General features: G+C 41.2%; 1 protein-coding gene across 6 annotated transcripts in view; it reads right to left on the bottom strand.

Annotated features, from left to right (window-relative positions):
* The window catches only part of mast3a (microtubule associated serine/threonine kinase 3a), a 29,045-nt gene extending 17,450 nt beyond the window's left edge, over positions 1-11,595 (bottom strand). The window contains exons 1-6 of one of the 6 annotated variants that reach the window (XM_005721060.1): positions 10,923-11,595; positions 9,592-9,623; positions 5,177-5,265; positions 4,363-4,435; positions 2,708-2,728; positions 2,446-2,527 (exon numbers count right to left, since the gene is read on the bottom strand). In XM_005721060.1, coding sequence (XP_005721117.1) covers positions 2,446-2,527; positions 2,708-2,728; positions 4,363-4,435; positions 5,177-5,265; positions 9,592-9,623; positions 10,923-10,961 — 336 coding nt within the window. In that variant the 5' untranslated portion in view covers positions 10,962-11,595. Of the gene's footprint in view, positions 1-2,445; positions 2,528-2,707; positions 2,729-4,362; positions 4,436-5,176; positions 5,266-7,631; positions 8,128-9,591; positions 9,624-10,922 lie in introns of those variants that run through there. The other 5 variants (XM_013912319.1, XM_005721058.1, XM_005721059.1 and 2 more) reach the window with 5 other exon arrangements.
* Positions 11,596-12,211: the final 616 nt, after the last annotated feature.

The raw sequence follows: 12,211 nt of genomic DNA, 5'->3' as shown, positions 1-12,211 counted from the left end.
TCCTGTGTTTTGGTTTCCCCTTTCCCCAAGTTTTTTTTGTTGTTGTTGTTGAATAGGAGGTAGAGAAATATACCATTATGAGAAAACTTTTATGCCTTTTGACTTAAAAAACAAAACAAAACAATGACAACAAAATTTACTTTTTACCACATTTAATACTGTTTCAATAATTATAGGAAAACTTGGGGGAAAAGGCATCTGAGGACTAATTCTAATATCCTCTCCAAGGTGGAAAATATGACACATGGTCGATGATGGAGGGATTCATCATCCTTGGACGTATCCTGTTATGGCTGCCTGAGTCATTAAAAAGGATACCAGGATCCATCTCCAGACAGCTGCTTTATAAACCAACCGGTGCCCGAAGCTGTCAGTGTGAAGTTTTCCAACCACTTTACTGTATTAGTAAAACTAATTATAATCAAAAATGTCACAAATTTGTAGCGATAATAACGCTAAAGCGACAAGAATGCTCTGTAGATGTAACGAAAACAATCATCCAAACCCCCCGTAGACTTAAAAGCTAGTTGTAAAAAGTTGGCAGTCTGCTTCCTTGCCAAGGAGGTTGCAGTTAGTCTGGATTTATGTCGACTGCAACTCAATCTGAGAAAGACAAGCTGTCACAGAGGAAATGGCAAAAAACCCAAAACAACCAAAGACTAAAACCACAAAACTTTTCTCTACTACTGTTTATGCCGAGTGACCCGGTAAGTTTAAAGTGAAGTTCAAGTTCTAAACTGTGAGTCAGTAAGATTTTTTTTTTAATGCTAAAACACAGTAAACATTCCTTTTCTATGAACAAGATACAGTGAAGTAACTCTGACGAGCTATGTAATGCTGATGCTACTTCTAAAATATTTCACAACCACTGTGGAAGCTTTGTTCTAGTATTCCTTCCTTGTACGGTATGTGCAATAGGCTAAAACTAACCAATAAATAACACAAGCCAATTCTATTAAAATTCATATTTTTGGCTAATTACGGCTTTCATGTGGTGTTCACGAGAGACTACGACTGATTTGGTGACCAGTAACCACAAAATACCAATTTTTAAAAAGGTAAAAATTACAGGTAGCAGTGGTAAGATTGGTTCAGTGGAACAGATTGTTTTGCTTTTCACGTGAAAGATCTGTGAAAAGTTCCCTGTGGGGTTGCCTCAGGATAAAAACTCCAATCAAACATGCGAGATACCTGCTGTGTGGCGACGCCTTGCTAATAAGGGAGAAGACAAAAGTAGGACAGTTAGCAGACTGTCCCACAGACTTAAACTACTCAACTCTGAAACAAACTATTGAAGTGCCATTCAGTGGGAGAGAGGACACTGACGCAAAAGGAGAGGACGTTATCTTCATAACCAAAGCCTGCAGTGTCCAGCGACCAGCTGTCAGCTACAGAGTGATGAGCAAATCTTTACAGACCTAGCCAAACATTTTGGCAGTTACACAAATTTTATTATTCATACACTTTTTTTTTTTATTAATGCAAGTTATTTTTCAAAGACTTCTGCCATGTCGACAATCGAGCATTTTATAACTTTTAAAAGGGTTGTGTGCACAGAGTCTATGTTTACAGTGTTGACCATTCTTTTTCATAACATCTACAATTTTTGGTGGTGTTCTACAAAGGGGGAGGGGGGGGGGGGAGAATTGGATCAGCAAATCCACAGGATGGCTTTGGAAAATGTGAAGGATGGCATAAATTTTAAAACTTTATTTGCACAAGTTTTAAAGCTTTAGCTAACAAAAGACCTACCCTGTGGCCGTTCATACCACACCAAAGTAATTAAGTAACAGACAAACAATTACATGTCAAATATTTTCCTGTTTTGTTTGTTTTTCCACTATTTACTACAGAGATTTCTTTTTTCTTTTTTTCAACAATGGGTCCACATTTTTTGTGAATTGATAAAATCTTTGTTTTATAATCACAGGATAACCTGGACAGTTTTTTCGCTGTAATTTTAGACTATATGTAAAATTAATATTTGTTTCTTACAATTTTGGTCCAAGAGTCATTCCACCACATTTCTTTCATGTACTAGCATTTTGTTATCATGTAGAAAATGAGACATACAGTTGAAATCGCCCCCTTTTTTATATTCAGAGATTAAATATGTAGGTTAACTTCCCAACTTTAACTCCCCATATTAGCAGAATGGGGAGTTTCACTGGTCCGGCCAGCTTTAGATGTGTATGTAGGTCACGATGTGAAATGAGTTTGACATCCCTGAGCTGCTGTAAACTCAACAATCATTTATAGGCAGATTTATGACACTTTGTAAGCTGATGGGCTTTACAGCTCAGTTAGTCAGCATCGGAAGTTTACAAGACACCACAGTACTGTAAAGTGGAGAACTAAATGCCCCCAAGGTAGTGGTTTAGAGAGAGGTTGAATGTGTGATGATGGAAAGAGGTGACAGACAGTAAGAGATACTTCTCCGCTTACAGATACTGATGAACTTGGTGCGTTTGTGCAGTATCCAGAGGAGGGAACAGATGCCACCGACCACCTTCGCCCGTCTGCCCTGCTAAAAAACACACACACAAACAAGCACACATAAATAACAAGCTGCTCAGTGGAGGCTCATATGAAAACCTTTACATCCTGTTGACTCATTCCAATCTTCAAAGCCTAAAAAGGCCAACAGACAACATTTGATGTTTGAGTCTTTGCAAGAAGAAGAAACAGCAATTAGTTATTTTCTTACCTTTCAGTCCGGGCCAGTTGACTACGCAGATGCAAAAAAAGGGAATGGAGGCGAGAGATGCAGATAGAAAGAAGGGGCGAATGGAGGCATGAAGTGAGAGAGAAAATAAACACTGTTTAATGACAGTGACAGATTAAGTCTGCCTGTCAAAGTCACAGTCCTGTTAGTCTGACAGAACTCCCCGCCAGTGGCTGTTTGCTGTTTCTGAACACCTGCCAAGCTGCTATCATACTGCAGCATTGAGGCCTACAGACAGTTTCTCACTATGCACACAGACACACAATGCACTCATTAACACTGCAGAAAACCTAAACCTTTCTCTACCAAATAAATAAATAAATAAATCTCCACTGTCCCAATAGTTTTCCATCCAATACACTCTGAGGAAGTGGCCCAGTTTCCTTCACGGAGTCAATCTGTGACAACAAAAGATGGTCGAATGCAGTTTCTCTGAGAAACCAGCTCTTGGGGACATGTAGCTAAATTAGAGGTGACAGTGAAAATGAAGGGATCTGAGGGTTAGTGAGCTGTGTTACATGTATGGTTTCTTATCTATCCCTATCTGATATGTACAACATGTTGTATCATGTTGCTGTAAGAAGCCACTAATAAAGACAAAGGTTTCAGATCAATACTGGAATCAATGGCTTAGTTGTGAAAGGAACAAAATAAATAAATCAGAGTGGACCAGAGCACTGGTCGTCCTTACTCTTCAAGGCTACTCCACGTTCACATGAAAAAAATAACTGCACCAAAAGCAGAGCTACGAAGCTTTTGTGAATAACAAATAAACCCAGTGGAGCTGTCAAAAGTGCAGTCACAGCATCTGTCTACACTCTGGCAGCTTAAAAATGTCAATAAATTTAGATGAGCTGCACAAGGCAGTCCTCTAAGAAGACTTCCCCTCTGCATCCCTGAGCTCTATGGTGCAATATGGCATACTGCACTGCAGCTTAACTCATGACATTTGGGACAGTCGGTCATCACATACATTTAAACTACAGTGTTCTTGAAAATCCTACATTCAAGTATACATGTTGCTGCTCCTTACGAAAGTCTTCTTAGAGACAGGCTACCACACTATTTTCCGCTGCTGACTGAGGAAGCTGGTTGCAGCTAATGTTCCTCTAAATCCCAGCGAGTCTATAAACGGCACGCGTGATGAGAAGGCAAGCTCTGCAGTTTTCTTCCATAATCACAGCAGCCCTGAGTAATGAGTGCGTGCACCAACTCGCCTCCTTAATTGGGTTGACAAATGCCAAGACCCACGTCCAGTAAGTGAGTGACCTTGGGGGCTTTCAGCTGGTCAGACATGGCTCTCCACTGCCTCGATTTGAGGGGCAAAGGGAACAAGCCAGTGCATGTTCAGTTTGCGTGCACACAGTTTCCACCGAACCAAAGATCCCTTGGTTATTTTTTCTGATTTCAGTTTTAGTCAAAGCGGGCCAAGAATAAAAATAAACTTCCACTGACTACATATCTCTTTTTTTTTTTAATCTAATTTGCTGCCATTTCACTCCATTAAAGTACTTTTCATTGCAATATGTCTGTTTTAGTCATTTTCCACTTGATATTACTACGGAAAAGAAACTACTGCAATAATGTGCCTGGTTTAAACCAAGACTATATTAAAAAGCATTTCATTTCATTCTTACCTGCGGGCAAACTGGAAATTGGCAGAAGAGCTAGCAGAGACATTTCTGGGGCTTTCTGAAGGACTGCTACCAGCTGAGGAAACAAAACAAAGCAAAATTTTTGAAAATTGAGAGGAAGCTGAAGGAATCTAAGCATATTACTAAATGCAGAATAACTGGACTGGCTTCCTAATGTTTTACACTATCAGTGTGCAACGGTCAACTTTGCAGATGGTTTTCTTTTACAAGTTCAAACTGAAACAATCAAATCTTTTAATGACAGTGATGCATACACACAAAGATATCTAGGGCCCTTCCTGTCCTGTCCTAATCAAAGAAGGATTGTGTCAACAGACAGCAGGGGCTATTTGGTACAATCACACCATATTGCATACTGCTAAAAAGGTCATTAAAGGACTTCCACTGTCCCTGAGGACAAGTCACAAAAAGGGGGATACACGGAATGACACTTTTTAAGTGGAGAGATCAAATGATGAGGAAGCCTAGAGGGGGCTACATTAAAAATGATCACAAGGAAAAGCATTGTATGGCTTTTACACTCTACTGTGGGCACATTATGAGAAAGAAGGAAATAAAACAAAGCACCAGAGGTAAACTAGCGATTGCTTCACGACATACAGCATCAAAACAAACTTGAGACTGATGATCCTACATGAGACAGGCAATCCTGTGCTCTCCTCAACATTCCACTCTCTGTAACTTCTCTGCTTCACACGCAATCAGCGGTGGCTAAATGCAGGAATTCTGATGAGCCAATCCAATCAACCCTGCACTGAGGCGAGCAGACAAACGGGTAAAACCGAAACACAAGTACCTGTGGCGAGTGGGAGAGGTGAAAGCGGTCGTGACAGCGTGGGCGATGGGGTCCCGACCGCCAAACTCCTTCTCTTGTTGTTACGGGAACTGTGAGTGGAAAACAGCAAACAGAAGAGAGTGATCATCTGTTTTATGCAGTGTTGTAACAAACATGATCCAAGCACACTTTGTTTATCAATCTGTGGGAGAAAAAAAAAAATCAAACTCGATCAGCCTCTGAATTCATATTTTTTTGATGTGCTGACAATAGTAATGCCACTGTAATTATGTATATACATACAAACATACACATGCATGCATGACTACAAACATGTTTGCATGTAAATATATAAACAAACCAACTTGAGTGCAACTTCTTTCTTATGCATCAGCGCTAACTGCACATTACCTGCTCTAATATTTAGAGGAATTAAACTTTTTGTTTTTCTTTTAGCCACTTCTAATCAGTAAATAATGTGAAGTCTGGATTGAGCAGTGTAGTACGATCCAATGACGTCTGAGAGTATTGTCATGTGAGATAAGGGAAATATATTACTAATCAGTACCACTGGCAGAGCCTGATTAGACAATAAGAACTTTGGAAAGCTGTTTTATCATGATGGAAATAAATAAAATGGTCCAAGTGACCCCTGATATAATTGAGCAGGCCATGACAAACCGTCCACATGTTTATACTTCGGTCTTTGTGAGCTGTGAAGTGTTGTTTCACTTCTGCTGGTATTTTTGAAGCTGGTCTGTGTTGTTTGTCCTGATCGGTTTTTTGGTTTCAATTTACAAACAGTGTTTCTTCTAATTTGCATATATTTGTAGAGTTTAAAATGCTCTTTTGATGCAGCTTTTGGAGTAAAGCAAACAACCTAATGCCTTTTTGGCTTACCAGTCCAAGTATAACATTACTTTAGAGTACCAGTGTTATCTTGTCCATTTCCTGTATGTTTGTATTTGGTGCCTGCAGGTTTCTGCACGCAGGTGTTAACTCCATGTTTTCATTAAGATTACAGTTTTGGCTTCTTTTCAGTTTTCTTTGTTTTTTTCCCCCCCGTTTGTGATCTCAATGCTTTCTGTTTCATGTCGGTGAAGTAGATCCTGTCTCCCTTTCCTTCTGGCAGTGACCTAAAATAATTGAGGGGCTGAGACGACAACAAAGCCTGACATTTCTGGGTCGGTGCAAAGGCAGATTCACAAACTATATGGCCCCTCAACCCAAAAAGACTCAAAGTGCCACAGAAACAGAAGGATGAGAGGGTCAACGTGTGCCAAGAGTTGGGCTTCAAAGTGTATACAGTACACCTCCAACCACAGAAACACTGTGAAGGTTCGCTTTTTTGCTCCTGTTAAAAAAAATAAATATCAGCAAAAACACTCCAAAACCTTTGCCGAAAGATATGAGAGCACCACTGTATCACACTGGCACACCACGTGAGCGCTTCATCAACAGCTAGCAGTCATGAGACGACTGATATTTGGGACTAACAATAATGGTTTGTATGGATCTTGCAGGAAGACATGAAACATGATGAATGTAGGCCACTGAAACAGTCCTGCGTGTTAACTATGTCTGCTGCATTTGTTAACTGAAGCCAATTTCATCAGCTCACTGTGGTGGATCGGCCACATCACTGATTGATGCATGACCCCCCAACTACATGGAAAGAGTGGATAGTTTGACATTCCACAGATAGCCTATGTTTCAGCGTGCTAATGGCTTCTTCTTCTGAAGCTTCACTCAATAGCAGTACATTTACATTTTAAAATCCTGCAATATAAACTGCAGCTCTTGCGGTTTACACCATTGTAACAAAGGCAAATTGTGCCAGCAAACCAACAATTATGTGTTCAGATTATGACAAAGAGGTGAGAGGTAGAGACGCGACAATTTAAGATCACTATGAACTCACTGACTGCCAAAGACATATTGAGTGCATTAAGGGATAAGACACCTTAAGAGCTGACTGGATTTATCTGATTGATGAAAGCACGTTTACAACACTACTGTCCCACTAACCGCATCAGTGCACCGATCAGCAGTGGGCCCTGGTGTCGCTTTATGCGACAGCTGGCAGCAGACAATGCAGCCTGCCCGCACACATACACACAACAGTCTACAATGGCCACGTTTCTCTGTCGGAAACAAAAACTAGGGCGGATGTAACCGACACATACAGTGCAATGCTGAGGGGCTATCACAGACCCTCCGGAGGGATCAGATGTCTGAGCTGTGAAGCGGCTATATTAGCAGACAGTGTGGAGGTTGCCATTAAGCGCCTTGAATCAAATAGCTCGAAATTACGACGTTCAACAAATTGCTGTTTCTCAGAGACTGAACGGCACAGCCGATGACAAACATACAACCCCCCCAGACGTTTTGCAGCAGTTTGGTCGAGGCTAATTAACATTCGTCTCCATTTTCAAGGATAATTTTCTAGTTAGAAACAGGCTTTAGGTTTTGTTACCTTTTCGATCTTTTCATCATGGCCCCGGTCACAAAACTAGTTTTGTAGCTCGGCAGCACGGTCCAGTAGTAGTTTTGATCAGACATGTTGGAGGTGACCGCTAAATCCGATCCGATATGAGAATTAGTATACTGTCGTTAAAGAGGGGGCATCGCGGTAAACAGTCTCCCCTGTCGATTTGGTATTATAGTCGCCGTTAGGCTAGTACGTCGACTCCAAGGGCACAAACTCCTTTCTGCTTCTTCGATACAGACTGACCCCAGACCCCGGGCAGGGCAGCTCGGCGGTGCTAGCAACTGCGACGGCCATGGTCACGCTGCTCCTTTTCAATGTCATCAGTAAAATTTTTGAGACAGCCTGTCTCCCACGAGGTGCAACATTATCGACCAATAACTAGCTTCGACAAAACGTAAAGCGTTATTCTGGAGACAGAAACTTTCAACCACAGCAACGTCTCTGCCGCAACGCGCAGCCGCATCGCCGCGCGCCAGCAGGAGGAGGGATTTCTGATGCTTTCAGGTCCTGTCGGAAATACTGGTTTAAAACGCTATGACACAAATAATCCATCCGGTACAAAAATCTAAGATTTTCAACGATAAATCTTTTTTTCCCTGTTCTTTTTTATTCTTCTCTTTTATTTTTTTAATAGAAACAATAAATATAACATTTGACAAGAAGTTATATCAAAATTAGAAAGACTATTTTCAGAGCGTCCGATAGTCTTGAAGGTAACATTTTTTCAATAGAGATTATAAGGATCCTCGCGACTTTTATTGATTTCAAAGCCTATATAAAACAATGGTTCGGAGAGTTTAAGTCTTTTTTCTTACGTTTTAAAATACAGGTATTAACTGTGATAAATATATTAAATTAACTTCTTTATACACACACACACACACACACACACAGACTGCCCCATGTCAGGACTTATATGGTGCTCATTTTTGTCCTGTATAAGGTTAATACAGCAATATATGCATATAGATGTATATTAGAAGACAGAAAAGCCTTAATGAAATCACCTGACTTGGCCAACAGATATCAGAGACAATGGGATACAAAGGATTTTATTGCACAAACATAACTTTGTCTCACAACACTATACTGGCAGTGGGACAAGTGTAGGTAAGCAGCACAAACACATCTAGCTTCTAAAGATCTTTGAAACTGTCAGCTGAGATGAATACATATTATTCAGTGATTCTGATATTTCCTTTCATTCCCAGCTATTGAAACTATCTTGGCTTCAGCTCTAGCCCATTCCAGGGAAAGTCCCTGGACAAGTTGGAGTCACATGTATTTATTTATTTATTTTTAACCAGAACGGCTTCTGTTTGGCAACAAATTCTCAGGTAACTTTCTTCATGCACTCCAATGTATCACTGCTGTTCTACTCCTAATGTCTGAAATGAGCTGTAACGATGATCTAATAACGTAGGAATTTTGTGCAGGCTAAACATTTGGCAAAAAAATAAATAAACAGTCACAACTAAGCAGTTACCTGTTAGATCTTCCTCAGCTTGCTCGCTCAGTTCAGCTAATAATATACAATGATATAGGCACTAGGATGTTAAATCAACTCTAGCACTAAATACAAAAGCAGATTCAAAGCCTGGATTCTTTCAGTAAAAGAAGAAGCGGCTTAATTTATTCTCTCACACTGAGACCTACAATGTCTCCCACTCTCTTCCTCTGTTTTCCCCCTCCTAACATTTACATAAAACCAGTCTTGGGCAGTGAGCCTGCTCTATCTTTCAGCCAAATTTCTTAGGTGCTTTAAGAAGTTCCTGCACTTCAGGATGTGAAGAAGTAAATGTTTATCGTCAGGAAAAGCAGCATGCATGCACAATAAAGCCCACATGTGACAGACAACTGACTGGCCTGGTTTGAGGCACAAAAAAAGGTGCAAAGGGGGACAAAGAGCGAAAGATGCACAGAATTGCCCAGATGACATACTTACAGATTTCCCCTACGAGGAAGACTCAGTTCTTTCTATAAGAGAAGAGGGAAAGGTTGAATTAAGAAAAATGTGATGGTGGTGGTTGGGACATCTTCCACCTTTGCTCTGAAATCACTGGCATCATCTTAAAGGTCTTCTTTTGCTGTCAAGGAGGACACCTATCATTTTGAATACACTGCTATGAATTACATTTCATGCTTACAGTCACAAGGTGCTAATAATAACGCTGCAGTTTTTCCTGGTGGCCTTGTTCTGTGTCACTCCTGTTTATTTTTTCATCGGCACTATGTAAATATCATTAGCTGCTGAATGGCCTAGTTTCTGGCGATGACAAGTGGGCCTTGTAGCCATTTAATTGCAAATCCTCGGTCCGTGAGTTTCAGCTAAGAGGACTGTAAAACTGCTCTTGCCAGTCAGGATTTGAAGGACAGGGTGGCACCATGTCACACTGCGAGAGTCTGTGCACAGAATTTGAGACTACCTGCACTTGTTTCATTACCTCCAGTGGTCTGAAAATTGAGAAAGTGACTATGAAGATGGTTTTAAAAAAGGGAGAACTGTGCACTGAAACAGCATTTCCACCATGACCATTATTTTCATTGTAACTGCATCGCTCCACTTCATCGAAATTCAATAAATGCAAGGTGGGAAAAGACTAGTTACTATAAACAGAGACAAGGGAATGGGAACACCCAGTTTGGACTGATGATCAGTGTTACCGCCTCAACAGACCCTGGGTGGAAACAATGCAGCTTTGCCTACTAAATGAATTCAGAAAATACAGACATTAATGGTATCAAAAACAAACACTTAATTATTCTGTGAACATTTCAAATGAACATGGCACCCAGGAGAAGATGTTTCTGACAGTCTTCCAGGAACCATTGGCTTTTGTGCTCCAGATCACCAAGGCAACCAGATTGTCCAAAGCACACAGAAAGAGCTCCAAAATAAACACGTAGCTAAGTAGTAGTGAGGTCAGGTCTGATATACACACCTTACATTCATAAAATTTATTATGTGTCCCCGTTGCTGCGGTTCGTGGGACTCCACCTTTTCTGAAAGGATGCCCACAGGGCATGGGGAAGATGCTCAGTGCACATAATATTTTCTAACGATGCCACATAATCTAATCAATAAAGCACAGATCTAAAGAGCGACGGTGAAAGTTTTGGGGTTTTTTTTTTAATGAAAAATAAGCTCACGCCACATAAGCCACGCTGACATCAATGCCTTGCATCGTCGGCAAATGGCTCATCACTTTGAGCTAATCTCGTTTCCCTAGAAACAACCACAACCGCGCGCTGTCATGACAGCCAGCCTCCGTTTACCTGTAGACCGCGGCGTCTCAGGATATTCGGCTCATCCATCACTGAAGACAACGAAAGCACACGGCGGATCCCCGGTCAGTCAGCCCATTCCTGCGCTCCGTTCTCTCCCCGGGAGCGTTGGATACACTCCTCCTCCCTCCTGCTGTTGCTGCTTCTACTGCACCACCATCAACACCTCCTCCTACTCCTCCCCCTTCTCCTCCCCTGGGCGAGCTGCAGGACCTACCACAAAAGGTGGCCACCACCAGTCCTCCAGTCAGCTGATCACCCGACCGGGAAGAGATGCAGCGTGTTAACCTTATTAATGAAGAGAGGGGTTGGCGCTTTGACCTTCTTATCGACGTTCTGTCATCTAGTTGTCAAAAAGCTGACCGCCTTACTGTCTGTAGCTAAATGGCCTTTTTTAACCCCTAAGAACCCAAGACACCTCCCACCCCCATAAATAAAACAAAACAAACAAACAAACAAAAAACAATTCATGAATATTCAACACAGGTGTGAAACAGACACCTTTCTTCATTGCCACCAAAATTCCCATGAAACACGCGCACTCCATTCATTTCCGCATGCTGCCATCCACGCAGGATGTTTCTCGTGAGCTTGTGAAAAAAGGAAAAAAAAACCCATCATGCCAAATAACAGCTTGTGCCTGGAGGAATCATGCTTTAACAGTGAGAGGATGCGCAACAACCGAGCTCTCAAGTCAAGCTGAACAGCGGGGACTGATCTGTGCCTGTCACGCAGTGACACTATGATGTTTTTGTTTTGGGGTTTGTTTGTTTTTTCATAAAACAATGGTCGATCTCTTCTCCTGTGATGTAACACGTGAGTTTACATAAGGGGAGGGGATGTGAACCCTTCCTTGTTCTCCCGTGAAATTCACTGTTGATTTGAAACAGCTAAAGTGGAAACTTACTGTGTCAGAATAAAGTTTTGGGTTTTTTCAGCTGAGTGACTGAATACAGTGACTCAGTTTATCACACTACGGTGTGTTGTTTTGTCTTTGTGTGACTGCTTTACGGAGGGAAGGTGTGAAACACTTGACTAAAACATCCACATTTTTTCATATTTGTTCGAAACAGCTTTTTATGAAAAGTGAAAAGTGTTTCAGACTTTTTGTGGCAGATTTAAAGCATTAGACCTTTGAATGAAATATTTTGAAATTGTTTCCTCATGTTCTCTGTATAAGTCTTTGACTCCAAACCTCTGCGACCAGTCAGCCATGGTGATCACAGACAAACAGTAATGTGTTTGGGTTTTCTGTTTGCCTTTCTTTAAATCTGTTCTCT

Source organism: Pundamilia nyererei, unplaced genomic scaffold (assembly GCF_000239375.1).
Source record: "Pundamilia nyererei isolate P.nyererei 1_Seehausen unplaced genomic scaffold, PunNye1.0 scaffold00004, whole genome shotgun sequence".
NCBI classification, from domain to species: domain Eukaryota; kingdom Metazoa; phylum Chordata; class Actinopteri; order Cichliformes; family Cichlidae; genus Pundamilia; species Pundamilia nyererei.
This window is presented reverse-complemented; position numbering and strand designations above follow the sequence as displayed.